General features: G+C 44.6%; 3 protein-coding genes across 8 annotated transcripts in view; 1 reads left to right on the top strand and 2 right to left on the bottom strand.

Moving 5' to 3' along the window:
* Positions 1–9,676, bottom strand: part of SNAPC4 (small nuclear RNA activating complex polypeptide 4) — a 43,465-nt gene extending 33,789 nt beyond the window's left edge. The window contains exons 1-5 of one of the 5 annotated variants that reach the window (XM_056540970.1): positions 9,602–9,676; positions 5,903–6,066; positions 5,629–5,766; positions 1,875–1,918; positions 203–334 (exon numbers count right to left, since the gene is read on the bottom strand). In XM_056540970.1, coding sequence (XP_056396945.1) covers positions 203–334; positions 1,875–1,918; positions 5,629–5,766; positions 5,903–6,066; positions 9,602–9,606 — 483 coding nt within the window. In that variant the 5' untranslated portion in view covers positions 9,607–9,676. The other 4 variants (XM_056540969.1, XM_056540973.1, XM_056540972.1 and 1 more) reach the window with 4 other exon arrangements.
* On the top strand, positions 1,324–16,532 carry ENDOG (endonuclease G). 2 transcript variants are annotated; one of them, XM_056540988.1, is made up of 4 exons: positions 1,324–1,441; positions 14,364–14,909; positions 15,859–15,968; positions 16,035–16,532. In XM_056540988.1, exons 2-4 carry the CDS (start codon positions 14,430–14,432, stop codon positions 16,315–16,317), a joined length of 873 nt encoding a protein of 290 aa, XP_056396963.1. In that variant the 5' UTR covers positions 1,324–1,441; positions 14,364–14,429; the 3' UTR covers positions 16,318–16,532. The 2 variants fall into 2 exon arrangements, with proteins under 2 accessions (XP_056396963.1, XP_056396962.1); XM_056540987.1 differs by lacking the exon at positions 1,324–1,441 and adding an exon at positions 10,854–10,984 and having other exon boundaries at positions 16,035–16,531.
* SPOUT1 (SPOUT domain containing methyltransferase 1) lies at positions 16,405–26,299 on the bottom strand. The gene is made up of 12 exons (XM_056540986.1): positions 26,214–26,299; positions 23,121–23,163; positions 22,911–23,036; positions 21,884–22,043; positions 21,718–21,807; positions 20,246–20,295; positions 20,035–20,165; positions 19,821–19,890; positions 18,745–18,843; positions 18,569–18,671; positions 17,573–17,720; positions 16,405–16,634 (listed from the first exon to the last, which is right to left on the bottom strand). The coding sequence occupies exons 1-12, from the start codon at positions 26,241–26,243 to the stop codon at positions 16,560–16,562; spliced, it is 1,125 nt and encodes a 374-aa protein (XP_056396961.1). The 5' UTR covers positions 26,244–26,299; the 3' UTR covers positions 16,405–16,559.
* Between the last annotated feature and the right edge of the window lie 1,522 nt (positions 26,300–27,821).

Genomic DNA, 27,821 nt, shown 5'->3' with positions numbered 1-27,821 from the left:
AGAAGAACCTCTACATCAGTGGTCTTCAAACTGCGGACCTCCAGATGTTGCAAAACTACAACTCCCAGCATGCCCGGACAGCCGATGGCTGTCCGGGCATGCTGGGAATTGTAGTTTTGCAACATCTGGAGGTCCGCAGTTTGAAGACAACTGCCCTACATAATTCTTCTTTAAACACCTCCGCACCCCCCCCCCAACACACCTGTTGTACTTTATTCTGAGACAGAAGAAGTTCCAATTCTTGAAGCTTCTCTTGTATAACTGCCTGATAGACAAGGTTCATCTGCAAGCACAGCTCAGCTCTGTTCCCTCCATCTTCCAAGACAATTTCATCCTAAAATTGAAGAAATAAAATAACTCATATACATTATCGATAGTTGGTAGTTTAGCAAAAACTTTTTTTAAAGTATCATCCAGGGCCTTATACAGTAATTGGCCTATCCTCGGGATCAATATTTAATCAAAATGACATCCAACTCCAAGCCCACCCCTACTGCAGCCTCAATGTTTAACCCTTCTTGGCCTAGGCATCACAGTACTTCAGGGGTCCCTCAAGATGCAATATTAATTGGTTCCAGGAAGACCATTGTATGTTGAAACCATTGCATGTAGAAACTATTGTATGTTGAGACCATAACTCTATGGAAACCTGGTAATTGGTTGTGAAGCCCCCAAAAGGTCATCCAAAAATAGGAAAAAGTCAGGAATAAAGAAAAATAAGTAGATAACTAATATAGATAAAGCAAATCCTTCCATATAAAAGTAAGAAAGATCTGCTGGGAGCTGTAATCACTGTCTATGTAGAGGACAGAAGCTTCTTCAGGGTCTTGTACAGTACACGCAATGGCCCTGATTTACTAAGAGTGTTGTGTAGGTTTCTTTGTGGGTTTTAATTCCCTACAATTTATTTTCCCCGGTATTTACTAAGGTTTCCCTACATTTTTTTTACACATGCTCTGATCTGTCGGGTTTTCCTCAGCTCAAATCCACCACATTTTATGTGGAAACCTTAGTAAATATGTTGTGTTTTTGTGAAAATGTCAGGAACGCGCCCCTTTTCGGGGACCATGCCCCCTTTCCCAGATGGCCACGCCGGGTTTTCTTAGCAAAATGTAGAGTTAATCGGGGGTTTTTCAATTCTGGCGCACAACCCGACAAAACATGCCGGGTTTACAATAGTAAATGAGGGCCAGTGAGGGAGATTTATCAAAAACCTGTCCGGAGAAAAAGTTGCTGAGTTGCCCATAGCAACCAATCAGGTCGCTTCTTTCATTTTTAACAAGGCCTCTGCAAAGTAAAAGAAGCAATCGGATTGGTTGCTATGGGCAACTCAGCAACTTTTCCTTTGCACAGGTTTTGATAAATCTTCCCCAGTGTCCTAAAAAAGTAACATGAAGCCGCCTTCACCTGGTGTCCAATGGAGCAGCTAACCCTGGAACAGGTAGAGTACAGAACATGTAATACCTCCCGGTAGTGTAGGAGGCGCTACCAGACACCAGTCAGTGCATGCACTTCAGTAATACAGGGGTTTTACCATTAGCCCATTATGATTGGTCAGATCTTTCAGCCATTGACAGGTATTACAGATCTGGACTGTCCATAGCATTGTATAGTAAGGGCCATTTTAAGTTGAGGGATCACTGTATCAGTAGCAACAATGCAAAAAAACGCAGTGCTGTCCCATTCAAGTGAACTCTACTGTGCTGCAGACAGTACCTTACACCTGTGTGTACTGTGCAGGGAGGCCAGGAATCAGACACCCACCCACCTAATAATGATTGTCAATCAATTTTACAATGCAGGATACCCCTTTAACATACACAACCAGGTCAATTCTTCAACTCTTATACATCAATCCCCCAGTGCATGCTTACAGCTTCAAGGTCTTCCCCCAATGGGTCTTCACTATCAGCGTCATCTATGGATAAGAAAAGAAAATTGTTATGTGGGAGCACATCATAAAACAGCATCACATCCTTTAAAGGGATACTCCGCCCCTGGCATCTTATCCCCTATCCAAAGGATAGGGGATAAGATGTTAGATCGCTGCGGTCCCGCTGCTGGGGACCACGGGGATCGCATCTGCGGCACCGTGCTATCATTACTGCGCAGAGCGAGTTCGCTCTGTGCGTAATGACGGGCGATACAGGGGCCGGAGCCGAGTGACGTCATGGCTCCGCCCCTCATGACATCACAGCCCAACCCCTTAATGCAGGTCTATGGCAGGGGGCGTGATGACCGCCACGCCCCCTCCCATAGACTTGTATTGACGGGGCGGGCCTTGACGTCACAAGGGGCGGAGCCGTGACGTAACGATGCTCCGGCCCCTGTATCGCCTGTCATTACGCACAGAGCGAACTCGCTGCGCAGTAATGATAGCGGGGTGCTGCAGCAGCAATCCCCGGGGTCCCCAGCAGCGGGACCCCGGCGATCTGACATCTTATCCCCTATCCTTTGGATAGGGGATAAGATGTCTAGGGGCGGAGTATTCCTTTAAGGTCTATTCACACGTACAGTATCCTGCGCAGATTTGATGCGCAGGATTTCAAGCTGTGTTCAGTCATTCTGTTTACATTGAAATCTGCAGCAGAAAATCTTGCACATCAAATCTGCGCAGAATACTGTACGTGTGAATAGACCATTAAAGGGGCACTCCGGTGGAAAACTTTTTTTTTTTTTTTAATGAACTGGTGCCAGAAAGTTAAATAGATTTATAACTTACTTCTATTTAAAAATCTTAATCCTTCCAGTACATATTAGCAGCTGTATGCTACAGAGGAAATTCTATTCTTTTTAAATTTCTTTTTTTGTCTTGTCCACAGTGCTCTCTGCCGACACCTCTGTCCGTGTCAGGAACTGTCCAGAGTAGCATAGGTTTGCTATGGGGATTTTCTGCTGCCCTGGGCGGTTCCCGATACGGGCATCAGGTGTCAGCAGAGAGCACTGTGGACAAGACAAAAAATAAATTCAAAAAGAAAATAAGTTCCTCTGTAGCATACAGCTGCTAATAAGTACTGGAAGGGTAAAGATTTTTTTAATACAAGTAATTTACAAATCTGTTTAACTTTCTGGCACCAGTTGATTTAAAAAAAAAAAAAAAAATAACTAAATACATTTCCACCGGAGTACCCCTTTAATACACATCCTGCTGACAGCTGACCGTCCTGGGATGGACTTCTTTATTGGTGCCTATACATATTAGATTAAGGTTGGTCATATGCACCAATTTTGGCAAGACCTGGCAAGAGAAGATCTGTTAGCTGGGCGAGCACTTGGATGACAGCTATCTAGGGCAGTGTTTCCTAACTAGGGTGCTTCCAGCTGTTGCAAAACTACAACTCCCAGCATGCCCGGACAGCCAATGGCTGTCCGGGCATGCTGGGAGTTGTAGTTCTGCAACAGCTGGAGGCACCCTGGTTGGGAAACATTGCTCTAAGGATATGTGCATCTCACAGAATTTCCTCAGTGGTTCCGTGCTGTCCAGAGTTGCCGCTAATGTTGTGCGGAATTTGCTGCTGAAATTAACCCCTGAAATCCAACTGACTTTTCTGAAAATCAATTCCCTCATCGGATGTTCCGCTAAGATGTTTCATAATGTGGATGAGCCCTAAGGGGGAACTGTATCTAACCCTGTATAGAGGAACAGAGCAGCAGTTGCCCACAGCAACTAGAGATGAGCTAACTTACAGTAAATTCGATTCGTCACAAACTTCTCGGCTCGGCAGTTGATGACTTATCCTGCCTAAATTAGTTCAGCTTTCAGGTGCTCCCGTGGGCTTTCCTAGGAATGTATCCACCTTTTCCAGCCCACCTGAGCACCTGAAAGCTGAACTAATTTATGCAGGATAGGTCATCAACTGCCGAGCCGAGAAGTTTGTGACGAATCGAATTTACTGTAAGTTCGCTCATCTCTAACAGCAACCAGATTCTATCTTTAAATTTTTCAAAGAACATTAAAAAAAATAAAAAAGCGATCTGATGCTATATAGATGAACCTCCCCTTATGTACCAAGAATAACAAACTATGGCCTATCTAATTATTCGTGTGCACACCACTGTTTATGTATACGGCTACCATATACACTTTAATATTATAAAACCATACAGGACCACATTTTCATAGACAGAAACCGTACTTAAAAAAAAAAAAAAAAAAAAAAAAAGTCTATCCGATTTGGCATGTTTTTTTGGGCAGAAAAAAAAGGGTCTATTATTTCCAAACCGTATATTCATTGTATACGACTTTTGATAATATTGTTGATTTTTATACCCCTAATCTTTTGCGCAAACCATAATGTGAATGCACCCATAGGCCATGTTCACAAAATGTAATTTCCGAGCGGAATCTGGTGGAAAAAAAAAATCTGCCTGGAAACAGTAAGAAAACCGTACGGAACCATATTGAAAACCGTATGCCAAACGATGCATCCGTTTTGCTTCTTGTACGGTTTTGTCTGTTTTTCTTTCCCGTACCCAAAACCGTAGCCTACCACGGTTTTTGGTCCGGGTGAAAAACCGTATACGATTTTTTTTTGTTTTTTTTTTAACATAGGAGTCAATGGGAACTGTATGTGCGTGTACGGTTCCATCCGGTTTTCACCATATGGTTTTTGACTTTGCACAGTTTTTTTTTCTTGGAATTTCAATCAAACAAGTGAAACTTTATTCATAATGGAGTGAAAAGTTAAAAACGTATACTTTTTTTTCTTAAAAAAACGGATGCAACCGGACATCATTTTTCAAACCGTATACGGGTTAAAATTTGTACACACGTTTTGATACAGTTTAGTCCGGTTTTGAGGAATCCATTTTTCCATCAAAAACCTGATACGGGAACTGTATTGCAAAAACGTGGTGTGAATGCAGCCTTAGGGTGCGTTCACACGCTATTTGTTCTTGCGGGTTTTCCGCTGCGTATTTAAAAGTGGGCGGGCTCTTCTCAGCTGTCGTTAGCAGATTTTGCGCAGAAGAATTTACGATGCGGAAAATCCGCCACAGTCCCTACTGACTTCAATGGGGCTTGCGGCGGATTTTCCGCAGCGTAAATTCCTCTGTGGAAAATCTGCTGCGGACAGCCCGCACCCTTTCAAATACGCAGCGGAAAACCCGCAAAAAACAAATAGCGTGTGAATGCACCCTAAATAAGATTCTGCTGCACTATTCACACAGTGGGATTCTGGCGGCAGATGTTTCCGTCGCGGAAAAAAAAAATCTGATTCCGGTCTGCGCCGAAAGAATGAAACTTGTCAATTCCTTTGGTGGAGTCCGCATGTAAATGCATTGCCATGGAGATGCCGCATTTGCGAGCGTTCCAAGCACCGGCAGAACATTTGCGGCATGTCCGTCCGTGTGAACATAACCTTAGTAAACATAACTCTTTATTTCTATGCTAGCAAATGAAGGAAAGAAGAAGAAGTTAACCCCGTAATTTGCAAACTATAGGAATTCTTATATTTCTTTGAATTCGTCTGATACCGTTTAAAAAATTGCGCCAACTAAAATCTGTTTTTTGCAACACCACTTGTAAAGAAAGTTTTTTTTTTTTTTTTTTTTTAATTACTTTATTTATTTAATTTATTTTGACAGTAAAGCTACCGAAAAAAACTATACAGTATAGTGTGCACCTACCGTCATCGGACCCCTCGCTACTGCCAGATAGGATCACGTCGATCGAGGACACGTCTGGACCCAAACTTCTCTCAAGTGCTTCGATTTCTCTCTGAATCTTGTCTTTCTCTGCATCTAAGTCCCTGATAGCCATGGTGCCTGGATACAAATGACACGAGCATTAGACACACAGGAAGGCAGCGAGCTTCTTGCACACTAGTGTTCTTCACACGAACCTTTTCACTGCAAGGGAAGCAGCGGTGCATTCTGGGTAATCGTATGCAAAAGGGATTACATGACATCAGACAAAAGCAGAGCCCCGGCAGCGTGCGGCAGGCTGAGCCTGGGCTGTGTACAAGCAGCAGTGGGCGCGGCCTCCTATTAGCATGAATTACCCACAATGCACTCTGTCTAGGTCTTGGTCTGCAGCAGGGAAAGCCTTGAGTGACTGCATACAGCCTGCAAAAAAAAAAAAAAAACACAACACAACAACATGCCTAAAATATTAGTAGCCCATAAAAGCACCGCCTGCACCCTGGAAGGGAACTACAAGTCCCAGCATAACATGACAGCAGCATGCCCTGTTTTAAAAGCATTTTGAAACTTGTTGATATTGCTTTCCTACAATGTATCAATTATAAACAACAGTGTTTTCCAAACAGTGTGCCTCCAGCTGTTGCAAAACCACAACTCCCAGCATGCCCGGACAGCCTTCGGCTATCCGGGCATGCTGGGAGTTGTGGTTTTGCAACAGCTGGAGGTACGCTGTTTGGGAAGTACTGATATAGAACGTGAATATTTCAGCATGATCTGTAATTTACACCAGTGGTCTCCAATCTGTAGACCTTCAGCTGTTTCAAAACTACAACTCCAAGCATGCCGGCATGCTGGAAGTTGTAGTTTTGCAACAGCTGGAGGTCCACAGTTTGCAGACCACTGCCTTAGAGCACTGGTCCCCCAACCTGTCTTCAGCTGTCAGAGCATGCTGGGAGTTGTAGTGTTTTGCAACAGCTGGAGGGCCACAGTTTGGAGACCACTGCCTTCAAGCATTGACCCTAAACCTGTCTGGGCATGCTGTGAGTTGTAGTGTTTGGCAACAGCTGGAGGGCCACAGTTTGGAAACCACTGCCTGCAAGCATTGAACCTCAACCTGTATGGGCATGATGGGAGTTGTAGTGTTTTGAAACAACTGGAGGGCCACAGTTTGGAGACCACTGCCTTCAAGCATCGACCCTCAACCTGTCTGGGCATGTTGGGAGTTGTAGTGTTTTGCAAGAGCTGGAGGGCCACAGTTTGGAGACCACTGCCTTCAAGCATTGACCCTCAACCTGCCTGGGCAGGCTGGGAGTTGAAGTTGTCCAACATCTGGAGGGCCACAGTTTGGAGACCACTGGGTTAGAGAATTAGACCCCCAAGCTAACTTCAGTTGTCAGGGCATTCTGGGAGTTGTAGTTTTGCAACATCTGAAGAGTCCATAGTTTGGAGACATAGAACATTGACCCCAACCTGTCATCAGCTCTCAAAGCATTCTCGGAATTGTAGTTTTGCAACAGCTGGAGACACACTTTTTGGAAAACACTGTTCTGTATAATAACAACCTGCTTTATAAGAATTGTCCCTTGACGTGTCTTCTGTTGTCCGGACATGCTGGGGATTGTTGATTGCAACATCTGGAGGTCCACAGTTTGGAAACCACTGCCTTAGAGAATTGGCCCCCAACCTGTCTTCCGCTGTCCAGGCATGCTGGGAATTGTAGTTTTGCAACCGCTGGAGGTCCACAGTTTGGGGACCACTGCCTTAATGCATCGGCCCTCAACCTGTCTTTATCTGTCTGGGCATGCTGGAAGTTGTAGTTTTGCAACAGCTGGAGTTTCATGGTTTGGAAACCAGTGACAAAAAATTAGAAAATTGGACCCCCAACCTGTCATCAGCTCTCAGGGCATTCTGGGAGTTGTAGTTTTGCAACATTTAGAGGTCCATTTGCTGGGAGTTGTAGTTTTGCAACAGCTGGAGACACACTTTTTGGAAAACACTGTTCTATATAATAACCACCTGCCTTTTAAAAATTGTCCCCCAAAGTGTCTTTTGTTGTCAGGGCATGCTGGGTTTTGTAGTTTTGGAGGTTCACCGTTTGGAGACCACTGCCTTAGAGCATTGGCCCCGAACACATCTTCTGTTGTCAGGAAATGCTGGGTGTTGTAGTTTTGCAACATCTGGAGGGCTACTGTTTGGACACCACTGCCTCAAAGCATTGGCCCCTAACCCATATCCAGATGTCAGGTAATGCTGGGGGTTGTAGTTTTGCAAGATCTGGAGGTCCACAGTTTTGAGACCACTGCTTTAGAGAATTGGCCCTCAACATGTCTTCAACTGTCCATGCTGGGGGTTGTAGTTTGCAAGATACCTTTTAGGCTACGTTCATAGACGGCAATGCATTTCCGTGCGGACTCAGCAGAAAGAACAGACGTGTATTCTTTCTCCGGATTCCGGAATCGTGATTTCCATGGCAGGAACATCTGCCATGGTAATTCTGCCGTGTGCACAGCGCAGCAGAATCCCATTGAAATCAATAGGACTCTGCTGCAGCGGAATGTCCGTGTGGAATACACCACAGAAATTCCATCGTGTGAACATAGCGTCATAGCACATAGGTTGCCGGGAGCTTGATAATTCCAACAGAGGTGAATGTGGTGCAAGAAATGACATGCTGGCTTCTATTCAGATTGGGAGTAGCGGTTTTAGGCTGTGTTCACACCTTCAGGCTTTTAATTGCAAATATTGAATACAAAACTGGGAACAGATCAGAAATGGAGGAAACATGTAAAGGACAGACTGGGACTGGGAGGCAGCACGGATACGAACAGGATTTCCTTTCCAGTACTCCAGCACCAACCACACACGGCATCTGGGAACTGTAAGTGGACCTGAGGAAGGCATTAGCATATGCCGAAACGCGTTGTCCCTGATACACCAATAACATTTTCATTGTCCTGTGCTGCTTGAGTCTTTCTTTCCTGACCAAAATTATGTGCAGCGCCTCATCAAACCATTTTTTTTTTACTGCAATACTCCTCCTGCTCCTCATCGGTCACCATCATTGGGGTCCGATACCGGCAAGAGTGCAGCAGCCAGAAACCGCAAACACCTCCGCCTTCTCCAGTGCTGCACATCCCAGTGCAGCTACCAACAAGGTTGGCATATCCTGGGTGTGGTGAAGGGTGCCATGACTAAGAACCATATGGTTCGAAACGCGTCAGCGTTTCTGCTATGCTTTTATAATTCACCTTAGTGTTTTTCAATAATTTCATTTTAATTATGTGAAATAAATTTGGGGATTTAAAATTTTTCCATTTTTTTGGGAGCTGGAAATTGCAACTCTTTTTCTTTGGATCTATTCACATCAAGCATGCGGCTTGGTTCATTTCCGTGCCTCCCATGGGACATTTAAAGGTTCTCCTCTAAAGATATCTACAGGGTGGTGAGCAGTTTTTTTTTTCTATTTTCCTATTTTTGAGATTTGTTAATTACTTCTATTAAAAAATCTTTACCCTTTCAGTACTTATTAGCAGCTGTATGCTACAGAGGAAATTCTTTTCTTTTTGAATTTCTTTTTTGTCTTGTCCACAGTGCTCTCTGCTGATACCTGATGCCCGTATCAGGAACTGTCCAGAGCAGGAGAAAATCCCCATAGCAAACCTGTGCTACTCTGGACAGTTCCTGACACGGACAGAGGTGTCAGCAGAGAGCACTGTGGTCAGACAGAAAAAGAAATTCAAAAAGAAAATAATTTTCTCTGTAGCATACAGCTGCTAATAAGTAATGAATTTTAAATAGAAGTACATCCGGTGCACTTAAGCTACACTGTTTAGGTAACACTTGGAGTATAAATACACACCTACACATACAGAGACACACAAGTGTATAAACATACAGCACAGTCTATACATGTACACAACATTTGCACATTACATACACATTTTAAGCATAAACTTACTTCATGAAGGAAAGCTGGGTGCAGGGGGGGAGGCAGTTACTTCATGAAGGAAAGCTGGGTGCAGGGGGGGAGGCAGTTACTTCATGAAGGAAAGCTGGGTGCAGGGGGGGGCAGTTACTTCATGAAGGAAAGCTGGGTGCAGGGGGGAGGCAGTTACTTCATGAAGGAAAGCTGGGTGCAGGGGGGGAGGCAATTACTTCATGAAGGAAAGCTGGGTGCAGGGGGGGGGAGGCAGTTACTTCATGAAGGACAGCTGGGTGCAGGGGGGTGGGGCAGCTACTTCATGAAGGAAAGCTGGGTGGGGCAGTTACTTCATGAAGGAAAGCTGGGTGCAGGGGGGTGGGGCAGTCACTTCAGTTCTGATGCACATTGCAGGGGTCGTTGTGGTGCCTCATGGTAGCTGCAGACTCTCTCCTCTTCTCCTGACTCTGAAGCTCAGCTGTATGATATTACACCAGCAGGGGGAGCTGCCACTGGTTGTAATAGAGAACAGTGAAGACAGAGGACAGCACAGGAGGAGGGAAAAGGAAGTTTCTTGTGAAAAAAAAAAAATGTGTCGATAAAATACTGTGCGCCTGTAATGCAGAACGTGACCACGAGATGTCACTATAGTGCACAAAATACTGTGCGCGCCTGTAATGCAGAACGCGACCAGGAGATGTCACTATAGTGCACAAAATACTGTGCGCCTGTAATGCAGAACGCGACCAGGAGATGTCACTATAGTGCACAAAATACTGTGCGCCTGTAATGCAGAACGCGACCAGGAGATGTCACTATAGTGCACAAAATACTGTGCGCCTGTAATGCAGAACGCGACCAGGAGATGTCACTATAGTGCACAAAAGACTGTGCGCCTGTAATGCAGAACGTGACCACGGGATGTCACTATAGTGCACAAAATATCGAGTGCCCGTAATGTAGAACATGACCAGGAGATGTCACTGTAGTGCCCAAAATACCGAGTGCCTGTAATGCAGAACATGATCAGGAGATGTCACTATAGAGCACAACATACCGAGTGCCTATAATGCAGAACATGATCAGGAGATGTCACTATAGTGCACAACATACCGAGTGCCTGTAATGCAGAACATGATCAGGAGATGTCACTATAGAGCACAACATACCGAGTGCCTGTAATGCAGAACATGATCAGGAGATGTCACTATAGAGCACAACATACCGAGTGCCTATAATGCAGAACATGACCAGGAGATGTCACTATAGTGCACACAATACCGAGTGCCTGTAATGCAGAACATGACCAGGAGATGTCACTGTAGTGCTCATAAAGCAGATTATGTCTTCCTGATCTCCTTGAGGGTTCCTCGTGTGACTCCTCCATGTTGCTCCTCTCATTGACCGCCTGGGTCTCTCTCTGTAAGTAATGCCTTCTGTACAGTGTGCTATATCCTCTACTATCATGTGTCTCACTGCCCTTGATATATTGTAACCATTGGGCCTTGCAGACAGTTCAAGGGCATTGGAGTCACAGTGTAGCAGCACAATATTATGGGCATGGTCTTGTAGTACTATAAGGGCTGAAGAGCTGTAGGTTACTGCTCTCTGGAATGAATATAATGTTAGATTTTTCTGTATATCAGTTTTTCCCAACCAAGGTGTCTCCAGCTATTGCAAACTACAACTCCCAGCATGCCCGGACAGCCAACGGCTGTCCGGGCATGCTGGGATTTGTAGTTTTGCAACAGCTGGAGACACCCTGGTTGGAAAACACTGCTTTATACTATATAGATGGACTGCCTGATGTTTCATCCTGGAGGCCCCATTCAAGTCTATGACTATTGATTTTACAACAGTGTATCTCAGCTTATTCAGTGTGATACCTCCCAGAGCCCTGTATCTAAGCCTAATTAGTGTGATACTTCCCTGAGCATTATATCTAACTAGGGCATTGTAACTAAAGTGGGATGTCTTTAGCTGTTGCAAAACTACAACTCCCAGCATGCCAGTGTAGTTTTGCAACAGCTGTAGGCACCCTGATTGGGAAACACTGAGTTTCACCCCTTATCCTGATGCCAGCCGAAAATATAGTAACACTTTAACATATATCTGTGCATCTAGGACCCATTTAGGTTCACATCTGTGTAGGAGGTTCTTGTTTGGGGCCTCCATCTCACACTCTGTTCAGGGCCAAAAAACGGACCTGGATGGTCTGTTGCACAATAGAATCCAACGTATCCCATTGACTTAAAGTGTACCTGTCGTCAGCAAAAACTTTTTATATAATGTAGATAATCCCATTCTATGTATATTTGTAATATACATTGGTTAAAAATTGTGTATAGTTTTGGGTGAAAAAATGCTGTCCCTGCAGCTATTGTTTGTGTGTCTCTATGAGGAGTCCAAAAACAGGAAGTGAGGGCAGGAGAAGCAGGGACCAGTGCAGACTCCTGGTTTGTCAATCATCCTGATGTATGAGCCAGGAGCATGTCATAGAGCCTCACTGCACACTGTCCTGATTTTTCTTACTGCACAGAGTCCTGCTTGTCCACCCTCACTTCCTGTATTTGGTCTCCTCATAGAGACACACAGGTAATAGCTGCAGGGACAAAGAAATACACCCATTTTTTAACCAATGTATGTTACAAATATACATATATTGGTATTATCTACATTATATAAAAAGTTTTTGTTGACAACAGGTACACTTTAATGGGGGTCTGACGGGTTTCTGCAAAGTGAAACAAAGTTCAGCTCACCTCTCCCAGCTTGGTGCACGGACCCGTGCCCGGCCAGGCACAAACCACAGAACGAAACAAAAACAGGAGGTCCAGCACTTCAACTATGCAGCTTTTATTGTGACAACGACACACGTACAGGCAATTTGTCAGACGCGTTTCGAGCGCATGCGCTCTTCCTCGGTGACATCAGTGTCAGTTAACTTTTGTTTCGTTCTGAAGGGTTTCTGTCTGGTATTCGTTTATTTACCAGGTTCTGTAAGTAGGACTGGCCCCCCCAAAAAAAAAGCTGCGTTCATTGACTGTTTAGGAGATACTAAGTAAACAAACTGTGATAAAGCTCCGACACAGTTGTGAACATAACCTTAGTCAGTGCAGTTGCACCTTTTGGGCTATGTTCCCACTCATTTTCTGGTCTGTATTTTCAGATGTTTTTTTTTCCATAGGCTTTGTGTACCCAAATAATTTATTTCATCCGTTTTTTTGCTTTTGGTCCTCCCCCCCCCAGAAGTTGAGTTTAAAAAAAGGGCCAGATATCCCTATGTACACTGGATAACATTTTTGCCTTTTTGTATTACAAAAACATTAATAAAACCTTTTAAAATATAAAAAAAAAGGGCAGAGATACTGCGCAGCATGGAAAGATAGCGACTCAAAAAAAAAAAAATAAAATGAATGTCCATCCAAAATAAGGCCCAGATTAAAAACATTCTTTTTTTTTTTTTAAGGCTATAATTGTTACTGTAACTTAGTGTTTCCCAACTAGGGTGCCTCCAGATGTTGCAAAACCACAACTCCCATCATGCCTGGACAGCCAAAGGCTGTCCCGGCATGTTGGGAGTTGTAGTTTTGCAACATCTGGAGGCACCCTGGTTGGGAAACACTGCTGTAACTCCAAAACGGCAACAATTGCATCTTAAAATTCAAGCGCAACTACCGTTCATTAAAGGGGTACTCCGCTCCTGGACATCTTAACCCTGCAATCTCCAGGAGGCACCCCAGTGTTCTGAACATTTTTGTTCAGAACGCTGGCTTTGGCCTGCCGTGGTGGTGACGTAACGCAAAGCCCCTACTATTCATATCTATGGTACGGGGCGTGACGCCATGACCACAACTGCCCGATCCAAGCGTTCTGAACCAAAATCTTCAGAACACTGGGTGCCGCCTGGAGTTTCCGGGGGGGGGGGGTGCGGGGGTGGTGGGGTCCCAGTGGCCTTCGGATAGGGTATAAGATGTCTGTCCAAGGTCAGAGTAACGGCACAAAAATTGCCCAAAAAGCAAGCAAAGGGTTAAAAAAAAAAAAAACTGCTGTGTGTGGTAAAAACCTTAGGCTATGTTTACACGGGTGTAAAATGTGTTGAATGTCCGCCGGAGAATACATGCGGACATTTCACACATTTAAAAAATTTGGCGGGTGTAGGACCGCACGGACATGCGCCATCTTATAGACGGCAATGCATTTCCTTGCGGACTCCGCAGAAAGAATTGACTTATCTATTCTTTCTGTGGACGCCGGAATCAGAATTTCTGCGGCAGAAACATCTGAGGCGAAAATTCTGTCATGTGAACAGTACAGCACAATCCCATTGAAATCAATAGGACTCTGCTGCAGCTGAATGTCCAAGTGGAATATTCCATGCAGACATCCCGCACGTGTTCCGCCCGTGTGAATATAGTCTTACAATTCTCATTATTAGGGTATAAGGGTCTTGGGATTTATGCCCTGTAAATTTCAAGCACGCAGAGATATTGCTGTATGCTGGGTGGGGTAGTTGTCATGATCTGATGCCAGAAAGTATCTTCCATGGGGGAGATTTATCAAAACCTGTGCAAAGGAAAAGATGACAGTTGCCCATACCAACCAATCAGATCGCTTCTTTCATTTTGCAGAGGCCTTGTTAAAAATGTAAGAAGCGATCTGATTGGTTGCTATGGGCAACTTTTCCTCTAGACACGTTTTGATAAATCTCCCCCCCATGTGACCCATGGAAGACAGACACTTATGGCGTTATAGGGTGTTAATCTATACAAGTGGTTCACTGTGCCATTATGTCTTACAGGAAGATCCCAGAATGGACCCAAGGTTCCTTATTGCTTAACACAAGAGCATTACAGCCATTGAGAAGATGAGACTTCGCCGCAGTGTTCTGCTCTCTGGCGCCTCCCTGGCAGTCGGAGTTGCACTTGGTACCGGACTGACAAGCTGGAAACTAAAGGATGAGGCTGGTCCTAAAATCCTTTACCCTCCCATAGTTCAGGCAGCCTCAGAAGTGTCCCTGCCTCCCCCCTCAGGGATCACCCGTTTTGGTCTGCCAGGGTTAAGTCAGCTTAAGACTCGCCAATCCCACGTGCTGAGCTATGACCCCAGGCTCCGGGGCCCGGTTTGGGTTTTGGAGCAGCTCAATGGTGACCGGCTACAGGGCGGTGCCAACCGGCAAAACTGTGATTTCAGAGAAGATGACTCTGTGCACCCGTATCACCGGGCTAACAACTCAGACTACCGCGGCAGTGGGTTTGACCGCGGGCATTTGGCAGCTGCGGCCAATCACAAGTGGAGCCAAAAGGCAATGGATGAGACGTTCATACTGAGCAATGTTTACCCTCAGGTTGGTCTTTTTACCTTATAATCATTGTTGACCTAAGTTCATTAATCCTAGAACTGGTAGCGGCCCGGCAGATACAGACCGAGGCCTTAGGTCAGTGTTTCCTAACCAGTCTGTCTCCAGCTGTTGCAAAACTACAACTCCCACCATGCTCGGACAGCCTCGGCACTGTGAGAGGGGTGCCACGCCGGAGATCGCGGGGGGTATCTAACATGTTATCCCCTATCCTTTGGATAGAGGATAAGGTGTTTCCAGCAGAGTACCCCTTTAAACAATAGATCATTTTCTGATGACACATTCCCTTCTATGTCTGATCAGTGTGTAGGCTCCTCACCAGGCCTGTCCTTACAGAAGTGTGACTGTGACCTTAGTTCAGTGTGTTCCAAACAGTGTGTCTCCAGCTGTTGGAAAACTACAACTCCCAGCATGCTGGGAGTTGTGGTTTTACAACAGCAGGAGACACACTGTTGGAAAACACAGCCTTAGACCGGTCATGTTACTAAGGGAATGTTCACACTACGGATGTGTTGCTGAATCTCCACTTGCGGAATTCAGCCAGCAGAGTTTCAGGCGGCGGCGGTAGGGCAGTGCGGCACTTCGCCCTCACAATTGACGGCTATGCAGTACTCGCGGACTTCTGTGCAAAGAATTAACATGTTCTTTCTTTGCGCGGAACAACTTCTGCCGCTGAAATTAGTGTGAACGGGTCTCGCGGAAGACCCATTCACACTAATGCTAACGTTCACTGTGTGGAATTCCGCAGTGTGAACTTACTCTAAATGTGGCTTGGAAAAATACCTGTGCTGGTGTCTGTAGTAACTAGACAATTATGACACCAGTCTACAGTACATAGCAACAACCATGACCAGGAGACATGTTTTCTTGCTTCTTATGCGCTGAGCCAAAAAGGTTGACCCGTGGGGTACTGACTCGTGCCACTTTGCCCTTACAGAATCCGAATCTTAATCAGAATGCCTGGAATAACCTGGAGAAATACTGCCGCGGGCTAACCAAGAGTAACAAGAACGTGTATGTGTGCACCGGTCCCCTCTTCTTACCAAAGTAAGTCATGTGATAAGAAGGGCTCTGGTGAATCATGGGATTTTCTGCTAACTTTTTTTTTTGCAGATTGGAAGCCGATGGGAAGATGTACGTGAAATACCAAGTCATCGGTGCAAACCATGTCGCCGTCCCCACACACTTTTTCAAGGTGGTGGTCCTGGAGAAGTACAATGGAGAAATAGAACTGCGACCCTATGTGATGCCAAATTGCCCCGTAGATGACAAAATTCCCTTGGATCGCTTCCTGGTCCCGATAGAGAGTATTGAGCGAGCCTCAGGTCTACTTTTTGTTCCCAATATATTAAAGAGCTCAAGCAACTTGAAGGCCATCACAGCAGGAGGAAAGTAAATGTGTGTTGGTAAATGCAGGGTGGTCCGACCTCATGTACACGCGCTAGAGACATCTATGGACGGTAACAGATTGTATTTTCATTGAACCAGTAAAAATCCAGCAGAGGAATAAAAATACAATAAAAAAAATATTTAATTTAAGAGTTGGTTTGGTCACGTGTTGGTGCAGTCCACAGTACAATGTCCACACAATGAACGGCGAGTTCTTCTTTTACCATTATTATAGGTCACAGTCAATGCTCAGCTCTCTTTGGGCTTCTGAAATGCATTTTCAATTCTAGGCTTTAATGCTGCAAGTGAGATCAATATGGCTTCCTAGACAGAGGAGAAGAAGAAACGGGAGCTGAAACTTACAAGAACACAAGTAGTGAAGGCATTTCCAATATAAAACTACGCCAGCAATGTGTGGGTAACCTAAACTGAGACCTATTTCCAAGCATATACTGTTAATGTTTTTGGGACTCCAATGGGCAGAGATTGGAAACAGACTAAACAGTCACAAGTAGACAACATTTAGTCCACTAACCCCTACACAGCTACATCATGGTACAAGTTCTGGCAGTGACCGTAGCCTTATAAACCTGATTTGTACTTGTGGGGATGTCATAGGTCAGACTGCAAGGTACAGAAGTATTTTACGTAAAGCAACTATGTGTGCTGCGCTAATGGGAGCATTCTGAAGCTTCAACTTAAAGGGGTACTCCACCCCTGATCATGGGGATCTCCGGCTCAGACGCTGCGGCGTTCATGAACATGGAAGCCTGGGGCTTCCGCATTTGTGACATCACGCCACGCCCCCTCCATTCATGTCTATGGGAGGGGGGGGTGACGGCTAGTACATAGCCATCACGCGTCCTCCTATAGATGTGAATGGAGGTGCGTGGCAGTTGTCAGTCATCCAGCATGGAGTTCGCTCTGTGCATCGGATGATTGGGGTGCTGCGGCAGAGATCACGCGATCAGACATGTTATCACCTATCCTTTGGATAGGGAATAACATGTCTAGCGGTGCAGTACTTTTTAGCACCTATTTTGGGTGTGTCAAGTGGTTTTCTAAATTCTTCTCCCTCCATGTCACAGGCCAGACAGCATCATTCTTTGCCTATCACTGGCGCCTGCTCAGTAACTTTGTATGTAGGGGTCAAGAAACCAAAGAGGGTAATTATAACTACTGAAGACCCGTATAGGCTTTTGATGTAATGAAATTATATATGACAAACTGTATGCAAAAGTATAAAAGAACTGTATACTAACTTCTGTTCTGATGGTGCGGCTGCCCTGGCCAGGACACGTGTTGAGGTAATGGCTAAATAAAACACTAGGTTCTTCTATGTCCAGATTCTGGTCGCTGTCCACACTGGCTTCCAATCCTCGAAGTCCACCAAACACAACCAAGAGATGTCTGAGAACAGAAAAAGATGTCAATGTTCTGTGTGGGAAACACACACAAAATGGGGGGAGGAATTTACCAAGAATGGTGTATCCTTAGGGACATCTTAAGGAAAATCCTGCTGTTCTCACCCAAGTCTGGAGGCCAATGCCTCTTAATAAATTTGGCACATCCAAGGCTGCCAGTGTAGAGCTGGCATTAACTTTTACTACAATTAACACCTGGTTGCAGATCCAGCAAAAAGTTGCACATTTTTGCACAAACATTTAAATACGGTATTAAGAGTTTAAAATGAAAAACTTATGTTTAGTGCAGTGATTAAGACTAACAAGGATTCCTAAAAAGAACCCCACATCATGCACTACACCTTCTGTGGCTCTGCACTAAGCATAACACTGTCAGTCTTGTCCGGAGTTTTCCTTTAAGGTGCGTTCCCACCTGGCGTAAACACAGCGTATTTCGCACTGTGCAAAATTTGCGGCAGCAGCGGGAAATATGCTGCGTATTCCTCGCTCACTATACACACAGGGCTTTCCGGCGGCAGCCCTGTGTGTGTAGGGAGTTTTGGAGGTGGAGCCGTGCGTCACAGTCACGCCGGCACACGGCCCCGCCTCCAAAACTCACTACACGCATAGGGCTGCCGCCGGAAAGCCCTGTGTGTATAGTGAGCGAGGAATACGCATATGCCAAAAATTTTGCGCGGCGTGAAATACGCTGCATATACGCCAAGTGGGAATGCACCCCTAAAAGGGGTTTACTGTCCAAAAGAGTCAGTGCTGTATATCAGCATAAGCCCTGCTATGTTACTTATGCAGCTGTCCGCTCCCAACCCCCACACATATAAAGACATCACTGCTCACCGGAAATCTGGCAGATTCACGTCCTCCGCACTGCTTCCACGTTCGGAGGTTCCAATAGTAAGGTCATAGCCATCCTTGAAGGGGCATTCCGTAAAAACCGCACCTAGGATAGAGAAATAAACATTGCAGCACATGGCACACATACCATAAGATCATGAGTGGACCCCGATACTCACTAAGGCACGACGCCAGCCTCACTCTGTACCCCCAATATAAGCCATCTTCTGTCCTTGGATGCTGCGGCGAGACCACAATTCCTTTTCTAACTTTCTGTTCTAGAAATAGATCACATAGGATGAATATACATCTAATAATCTGGTGAATAAAGCAATCGCTGGGAGATTTACAAGAGACATTCGGGTCTGTATATTGAATTACCTGCTGTTCCTAACAATAGTTGCCCAGGCCCTTCTCGAGAAGCACACTGTACCATGACAGGGTTGTATTTTTCCATTTGCCCCACGGACCCAGATATTAAAGGGGCTGTCTGGGATTAGATATAATAGTCTGCTTTTTGGTCTGTGTCTGTTGTTGCCAGTCATCTTGTATAGGCTGCTGCCGACTAAGATAACAGTGAACAGAACTTCTAGCATTCCATCTATTTTTGCTTTACAGCCTATATCAGTGTTTCCCAACTAGTGTGCCTCCAGCTGTTGCAAAACTACAACTCACAGCATGCCCGGACAGCCTTTCAGGCTGACCGGGCATGCTGGGAGTTGTAGTTTTGCAACAGCTGGAGGCACACTAGTTGTGAAAAACTACATGTCAGGAAAGGTTCAGGTTTATCTGATAGATCTAGTCTAAGGCTGGGTTCACACTACGTTTTCTCCCATACGGGAGCGCATACGGCAGGGGGGAGCTAAAAGCTCGCGCTCCCGTATGTCACCGTATGCGCTACCGTATGTCATTCATTTCAATGAGCCGACCGGAGTGAAACGTTCGGTCCGGTCGGCTCATTTTAGTGCCGTATGCGCTTTTACAACCGGACCTAAAACTGTGGTCAACCACGGTTTTAGGTCCGGTTGTAAAAGCGCATACGGCGCAAAAATGAGCCGACCGGACCGAACGTTTCACTCCGGTCGGCTCATTGAAATGAATGACATACGGGAGCGCATACGGTGACATACGGGAGCGCGAGCTTTTAGCTCCCCCCTGCCGTATGCGCTCCCGTATAGGAGAAAACGTAGTGTGAACCCAGCCTAACAACCGTTCCGATCTGATTGCACATGACTTCTGAACAGTCATTTCTTACCTGGTTTCTCAGGTAGCATCTGGACGGTGACCCTGACTCCAGCTTGTAGTTGCTTGTTGATCTGCACCTCCTAACAAGACATGAGAAGTGGTGAGCATTCACGACAGTCTGTGAGCATTCACAAAAGTGTGTCTTTCCTAGCAATACATGGGATATACGTAACGATAAATTCGATCCATCCCCCCCCCCCCCCCCCGTAATTTGCTCTTGGTACCTTTCGCATTCCACAGTTCACGAACGAGCCTTTGCCAGCTTTGGTGGGTCGGTCTAACACAACGCCCTCCCGATACATAGACTCTTCATCAATTCTCACGTGGTGAGGACTGTCCAAGGGGTTCAGGAGCCCTGGAAAGGGTTAATATGAGGGTGACATCACTGCAAACGCATCAAAGCTGCCCTGACTGTCGTTCAGATATCATAACTACCTGCAAACTGCAGATCAGGATGTTTGGGGAAGAATGATTTTCTTAGATACCTATGGAAGAGACAGACACAAAGATCACCACAGTAAGCATTTAGTGACCTAAAGACATGGTGACAAGAGAGTAGACAATCACAGTGGCCATGATGCATCATTTAAAGGGGTACTCCGGTGGGGGAAAAAAAAATTGAAATCAACTGGTGCCAGAAAGTTAAACAGATTTGTAAATCACTTCTATTAAAAAAAATCTTTATCCTTCCAGTACTTTTTAGCAGCTGTATGATACAGAGGAAATTCTTTGCTTTTTGAATTTCTTTTTTTGTCTTGTCTACAGTGCTCTCTGCTGACACATTATGCCCATATCAGGAACTGTCCAGAGCAGGAGAAAATCCCCATAGCAAACCTATGCTGCTCTGGACAGTTCCTGACACGGACAGAGGTGTCAGCAGAGAGCACTGTGGACAAGACAAAAATTCAAAAAGCTAAGAATTTCCTCTGTAGCATACAGCTGCTAAAAAGTACTAGAAGGATAAAGATTTTTTAATAGAAGTAATTTACTAATCTGTTTAACTTTCTGGCACCAGTTCATTTAAAATAAATAAAGTTTTCCACCGGAGTACCCCTTTAATGTTCCACAGACTTGAAATGCAAAAGTATTCTACCCCATGTGCTTCAGAAGCTCCAGGATTACACAAATATAAGCTGCAGCCATAGAACTTGGCAACTACCAGGTACTCATTTGAAGGGGTTGAATATGTATGCAATAATAATTATTTATATAGCGCACACAGATTCCGCAGAGCTGTACACTTAAATTGGTCCCTGTCCCCACTGGGCTCACAATCTAAATTCACTTATCAGTATGTTTTGGAGCGTGGGAGGAAACCCACACAAACACTGGGAGAACATACAAACTCTTTGCAGATGTTGTCCTTGGTGGGATGTGAACCCCAGTGCCGCAAGGTAACACTGAGCCAATCACTGTGTCTGTAGGGGGAGAACGTGGACAACTTGTGGGTTTATACTTTCAGATATTTTTAGACTGGCCCCACAAACCATACATTTTTTTATTTATGAAAACGACTGAAAAGGTACATAACTCTTGATCAATAACTCATAAAAATGAGCACAGTTTGAAACTGACTTACGAAGTGAACACAAATACAGCAGTGAACAAATACAACAAAGTGACACAAGGAACACTGAGTTACAAATACAAAGGACTCCACCGCATAGTCAAACAGTGAGGGCGCAGGACCCCAGCCAGGTCCTTATGGGGTTTTTGGATTAGGAGCAAAATAGCACAAGTAACAAAAAAGAAAGAAGAATCGCGAAAAAGGTAGAAGTCAAGGAGAGAGAAGAGGCGGGAAAAAAAGGTAGATGTAGGGAGAACAGGGAAAGGGGAGGAATAGCAAAACGGGGGTAGGGAGAACCCCTCAAAGCAGGGGAGGACCAACCTTGTCAGACCATACTTACTGTGGACACTCCAGGTACTGCAGTATACGTGCCAGCTGCACACACGCTTGGCCTTTTTTCCCAACTCCCTCAAACTCCCCCTCCACGCTCCTGAAAATACAAAGATGTATTATTTGGGAAAAGCAGGAAACTGACTTTTTACCCCTCCCAGATATACAGTACATACTTGGATCCTTCACCAGTCTCATCAAATATCACTATCTCATCCACACAAAAAATGGCACATGCCCGAGCTATCTGACCAGCCAGGTAGGTGCGTAGCTCTGGTGACTGGGCGTTATCCATGATGGAACCTGGCAATGCCACGCTTACTGTATACGGACGACCTACGGAGGAAACACAATGAAGGTCACCATTGCTAGAAGGTATTAACAAATCCAACAAAAATGAGGGTTTACATTACAATGGTTCTTCTTAAAGGGGTTATCCAGGAAAAAACGTTTTTTTATATATCAACTGGCTCCAGAAAATTAAACAGATTTGTAAATTACTTCTATTAAAAAATCTTAATCCTTTCAGTACTTATGAGCTGCTGAAGTTGAGTTGTTATTTTCTGTCTAAGTGCTCTCTGATGACACGTGTCTCGGGAACCGCCCAGTTTAGAAGGGGTTTGCTATGGGGATTTGCTTCTAAACTGGACGGTTCCTGAGACACGTGTCATCAGAGAGCACTTAGACAGAATAGAACAACCTTAACTTCAGAAGCTCAAAGGTACTGAAAGGATTAAGATTTTTTAATAGAAGTAATTTACAAATCTGTTTAACTTTCTGGAGCCAGTTGATATATATAAAAAAAAGTTTTTTCCTGGAATACCCCTTTAAGTTTAGAAAAAGGGAATCTCTATATTTTTCTATAGGGGTATCTCACCACATCAACACATTTCCATATGCCCCATTACCCTCTATAAGCCAGAATGGTAGAAAATAGATAGCGGCTCTGGCAAAGTGTTCAGTACATGGTGAAAAGTGTTTCCAAACAAGCGAGCCTCCAGCTGTTGCAAAACTACAACTCCTAGCATGCCCGGACAGCCGTTGGCTGTCCGGGCATGCTGGGAGTTGTAGTTTTGCAACAGCTGGAGGCACACTGGTTAGAAAACACTGTTAGACAGATTACCTTTTGGCCACACAAATAGAAGATTTGCTGGCTTCTAAGTATTAGGGCACTAAGAAGTAAAATAATCATTTTGTCCATACCGTGCGATTCTCTTTTCTCTTGTTTCTCCTGTTCCAGCTTCTCGGTTTCTTGCTGTTTCTGCAGTTGCGCCTTCTCTAACTTCTTCAGGAGTTTTGCCTCTCTCCATTGTTTTTGCTGTTCTTTTCCTGTAATTCACACAAGTTGTCAGGTAGTTAAGGTAATGGACAAGTAGCCTCCGACTAAGGTGACACACGAGGGAAGGGTCTTACTTTCTGCCTTGTGTTTCCTCCAGTCTACTTTCCTTTCAGGTTCCTGGAACACAAAAGCTAAATTATTATCAGAGGCTGAAACTAAGGGCCCCTCAGATAGGCTGACAGCTGCCAAAATACGAAGCCCATTTTGGCCTTAAAGGAGATCTCCGGCGAAAAATACAGTGGGGCAAAAAAGTATTTAGTCAGCCACCAATTGTGCAAGTTCTCCCACTTAAAAAGATGAGAGGCGCCTGTAATTCATCATAGGTTATAACTATGAGACAGAATGAGAAAATAAATCCATAAAATCACATTGTCTGATTTTTTAAAGAATTTATTTGCTAATTATGGTGGAAAATAAGTATTTGGTCACCTATAAACAAGCAAGATTTCTGGCTCTCACAGACCTGTAACTTCTTTAAAGGGGTACTCCGGTGAAAACCTTTTTTCTTTTAAATCAACTGGTGGCAGAAAGTTAAACATATTTGTAAATTACTTCTATTAAAAAATCTTAATCCTTTCTGTACTTATTAGCTGCTGAATACTACAGAGGAAATTCTTTTCTTTTTGGAATGCTCTCTGATGACATCACGACCACAGTTCTCTCTGCCGACATTATTATAATAATATTTAATTTATTGCCTGTCCTTAGTGGAATTTGAACCCAAGTCCCCAGCGCTGCATAGCAGCAGTGCTAACCACTGAGCCACCATGCTGCCCATAGCATACATCTGCTATGCATGGTTGCTAAAATGGACAGAGATGTCAGCAGAGAGCACTGTGCTCATGATGTCATCAGTGTTCCAAAAAGAAAGATATTTCCTCTGTAGCATTCAGCAGCTAATAAGTACTGGAAGGATTAAGATTTTTTAATAGAAGTAATTTACAAATATGTTTAACTTTCTGCCACCAGTTGATTTAAAAGAAAAAAGGTTTTCACCGAAGTACCCCTTTAAGGGTGCGTTCACACGTACAGGATCCTGCACAGATTTGATGCACAGGATTTGTAACTGCAGATTAGAAGCTGCGCTCAGTCATTTAGTTTACATTGAAATCTGCAGCAGAAAATCCTGCATCAAATCTGCGTACGTGTGAACGTACCCTAAGAGTCTCCTTACCTATACTCACCTGTATTAATGGCTCCTGTTTGAACTTGTTATCAGTATAAAAGACACCTGTCCACAACCTCAGTCACACTCCAAACTCCCCTATGGCCAAGACCAAAGAACTGTCGAAGCGCTCCCATAGAAATGATAGGACGACGTGTCGTTTACCGGTAGACAAAACACACTCCTCACTGAGAGCTGGGGTCCCATCCCATTGATCACGGGGGGCCCCAGTTGTCGGACCCACCACAATCAGCTACTTTTCCCCTATCCTGTGGATAGAGGAGAAATTAATTTTCGCTGGCGTTATCCTTTAAAGTGGTACTCCAGTGGAAAACATTTTTTTTTTTTTTTTTTTTTAAAGACTGGTGCCAGAAAGTTACCGTAATCAGATTTGTAAATTACTTCTATTAAAAAATCTTTACCCTTCTGGTACTTATTAGCTGCTGTATACTACAGAGGAAATTATATTCTCTTTGAATTTGACCCATGAGGACTTTTTTTTTTGTGCAACCAATTTTACTTTGTAATGACATAAAATGTACTGCGAAACCCAAAAAATAGACTCTGGAGCAATTTTGGGGGATTTTGTTTTTTAACGTGTGTACTTTACAGTAAAATTGACAGGTTTTCTTTATTCTGTGGGTCAGTATGATAAAAAAAAATTTTTACAAAACAGACAAAAAAAATTGTATTTTTTAAATTGCCCTATTCTGACCCCTATAACTTTTTTTTTTTTTTTTCATACACAGGGCTGTATAAGGGATAATTTTTTCGCATCGTGATCTGTAGATTTTTTTCCGAACTGCTTCTGCGTACATGTGACTTTTTGGTCACTCTTTATTCATTTTTTCTGGGATGTGATGCAGGACTTTTGGACTTAAAATTTTGCATGTCCCCAGTTCATAGAGGAAGAGCAAGGTTAGGAGACCTCGAGCCGCCATCTTGTCTCATTGGATCCCCGTGATTACACTGTGGGTGGTCCGATGGTGAGCCTTTATAATATATACTTTAGATGCCGTGAACAGTATTGATTAGTACAGTTCTTCACAGCCATCATTTGTCGGCCGCACATCCCCTATTACACAGTAAGTTGTGCGGTAGACGAACTGGCAATAACAATGTAATTTGCTTGTCAGGCCTCGTTCACAACGCTGTCGGACTCTCGGACTCTGCTATTTGGAGTTCTATCGGTAATTTGGCCAGAAGGTTGGGAGTTTAGTGGAGAAAAAAAATAGTGCAAGCCCTATTTTTTCTCTCTACTAAATTCCTGTAAAATTACCTGGATCACCGACAGACCCCACGCAAGACAATGGGGTCCATCAGGACCAGGTATTACCCGTTTTAATCAGACCCATTTTAGGGTCCGGTCGGTTCTAAAACAGGTAGGATGTGAATGGTAATGTGGACCTAGCCTTAGCTGGCTGATCGCTGGGTCTATTACACAGGGCTAGATGTGCCTGTTTATCTGATCACCAAGTATAAAAGAGCTCTTTAGTGAAGTCTTTTTCTGCAGGATGTTCCACAGTAGTGTTTCCCAACCAGGGGGCCTCCAGCTGTTGCAAAACTACAACTTCCAGCATGCCCAGACAGCCGAAGGCTGTCTGGGCATGCTGGGAGTTGTAGTTTTGCAACAGCTTGAAGCCCCCTGCTTGGGAAACACTAGCATACTCTTTAACTCACAGAGAACTGCCCATCCTGGATAAAGCTGTAGCAAACCCTCAGCTGTGAGAAGCATTAGACCTGTACGGGGGGGTTTACAGCATAGAAGACAACATGTAGGCATAACTCCCTCCCTTTTGTGGAACTACAAGTTCAAGCATTCCCAGCTAAGATATAGAAGCCAGTGCATAGAGAGAACTGTAGAACTACAACTCCCAGCATAACCAACCAGCTCATTCTATCCTTTATCTTACTGTCACCAACACCTAGAGCATTCTGGACACGCTTTCTAGCTAAAGAATGATGGTGTCTGATGCCCGGACTTCATACTCAACCACCTCACCTGCTCCAGTCTCGGTCTCTTTTCCGCCATGTTTTCTCCACGTGCTGTAAGCACTTCCGGTTTGCGCGCCTCTCCTAGCAACCGCGGCGGGGATTAGCTTAACTGCTGCTGCCTCTTGTGGCCGGCGACTGCACTGCAGCCAGCAATTACTATGAAACACTGTTCCTAACCTGTGGCTGTCCAGCTGTTGCAAAACAACAACTCCCAGCAAGCCGTGCATGCTGGAAGTTGTAGTTTTGCAAAAGATAGACAGCTACAGGTTGAGGAACACTTGACCATGGGGAGTGCTGGAGCAAAGGCTGGAAGAGTTTTGTATTTCTATACATGGTGTGTGGGGTGAAAATTAGTACAGACCCCAAATAACTACATTTATTAAATGTAAAGTTCATAGCAGTCAGGAATGCCCTCAAAGATGCCCTTTAGAGATGAGCGAACTTACAGTAAATTCGATTCGTCACAAATTTCTCGGCTCGGCAGTTGATGACTTTTCCTGCGTAAATTAGTTCAGCCTTCAGGTGCTCCGGTGGGCTGGAAAAGGTGGATACAGTCCTAGGAAAGAGTCTCCTAGGACTGTATCCACCTTTTCCAGCCCACCGGAGCACCTGAAAGCTGAACTAATTTATGCAGGAAGTCATCAACTGCCGAGCCGAGAAGTTCGTGACAAATTGAATTTACTGTAAGTTCGCTCATCTCTAATGCCCTTACTCGGATGTCATTATAGTCAGGACTGTATTTACAGCTGGTGCTGCCCTAGACCCTTTTCACCAAACTCTGGACCACCGTTGGCTGTCCGGGCATGCTGGGAGTTGTAGTTTAGAAACATCTGGAGGTCCTCAGTTTGGTGACCACTGATGTAAACCAAGCGCTCGTTGACTTGTACTCCTCCAGCTATTGCAAAACTACAGCCCGGCTTTCTGAGCATGCTGGGAGTTGTAGTTTTGCAACATTTGGAGGTCCTCAGTTTGGAGACCAAGGGTCTAGGGCAGCACAAGCTGTAAATACCCAACAATCCCAACAAATTTACATAAAATGTGGTGGATTTGAGCTGTGGACAAAAATGACAGCTCTGAGCAAAATGTAGGAAAAAATAAGTAAATCCCATGGAAAATTACTTGTTGGGGGGAAAAAACGCACTAAAATAACTACACCCTATTGTCTTGATCAAAAAGACAGAAAAGGAGCATAGAGAGTTGGGGCATATAGTAAAATCTCACTTCTTATAGGCCATCTGTGGCCGAAAACAAGTGATCCCCTATCCACAGGATAGGGAATAAGTGTTTGATCGCAGGGGGGTCCACCCGCTGGGACCCCCCGTGATCTCTTCCACGGGACCACGGCTTTGCCGCGGCACTCCCGTGCAGGAGCCGTGCAGGAGGCGTGCCGGCCTTAAAGGGGTATTCCAGGCCAAAACTTTTTTATAAATATCAACTGGCTCCGGAAAGTTAAACAGATTTGTAAATTACTTCTATTAAAAAATCTTAATCCTTCCAATAGTTATTAGCTTCTGAAGTTTACTGTCTAACTGCTCAATGATGATGTCACGTCCCGGGAGCTGTGCATGATGGCAGAATATCCCCATAGGAACTGCACAGCTCCCGGGACGTGAGT

Source organism: Hyla sarda, chromosome 9 (assembly GCF_029499605.1).
Source record: "Hyla sarda isolate aHylSar1 chromosome 9, aHylSar1.hap1, whole genome shotgun sequence".
NCBI lineage: Eukaryota > Metazoa > Chordata > Amphibia > Anura > Hylidae > Hyla > Hyla sarda.
The sequence above is the reverse complement of the archived record's forward strand: the minus strand, read 5'-3'. Positions and strand labels throughout refer to the sequence as shown.

Excerpts from the sequence above, each read along its gene's own strand:
- ENDOG (XM_056540988.1), top strand. The coding sequence starts at position 14,430 with ATGAGACTTCGCCGCAGTGTTCTGCTCTCTGGCGCCTCCCTGGCAGTC. Across the intron at positions 14,910-15,858 it reads TGAGCAATGTTTACCCTCAG|AATCCGAATCTTAATCAGAA; the intron begins GTTGGTCTTTTT and ends TTGCCCTTACAG. Across the intron at positions 15,969-16,034 it reads GGTCCCCTCTTCTTACCAAA|ATTGGAAGCCGATGGGAAGA; the intron begins GTAAGTCATGTG and ends TTTTTTTTGCAG.
- SPOUT1 (XM_056540986.1), bottom strand. The coding sequence starts at position 26,243 with ATGGCGGAAAAGAGACCGAGACTGGAGCAG. Across the intron at positions 18,672-18,744 it reads GAGGCTGGCGTCGTGCCTTA|GTGCGGTTTTTACGGAATGC; the intron begins GTGAGTATCGGG and ends TCTCTATCCTAG. Across the intron at positions 17,721-18,568 it reads GTGAATCTGCCAGATTTCCG|ACATCTCTTGGTTGTGTTTG; the intron begins GTGAGCAGTGAT and ends TTCTGTTCTCAG.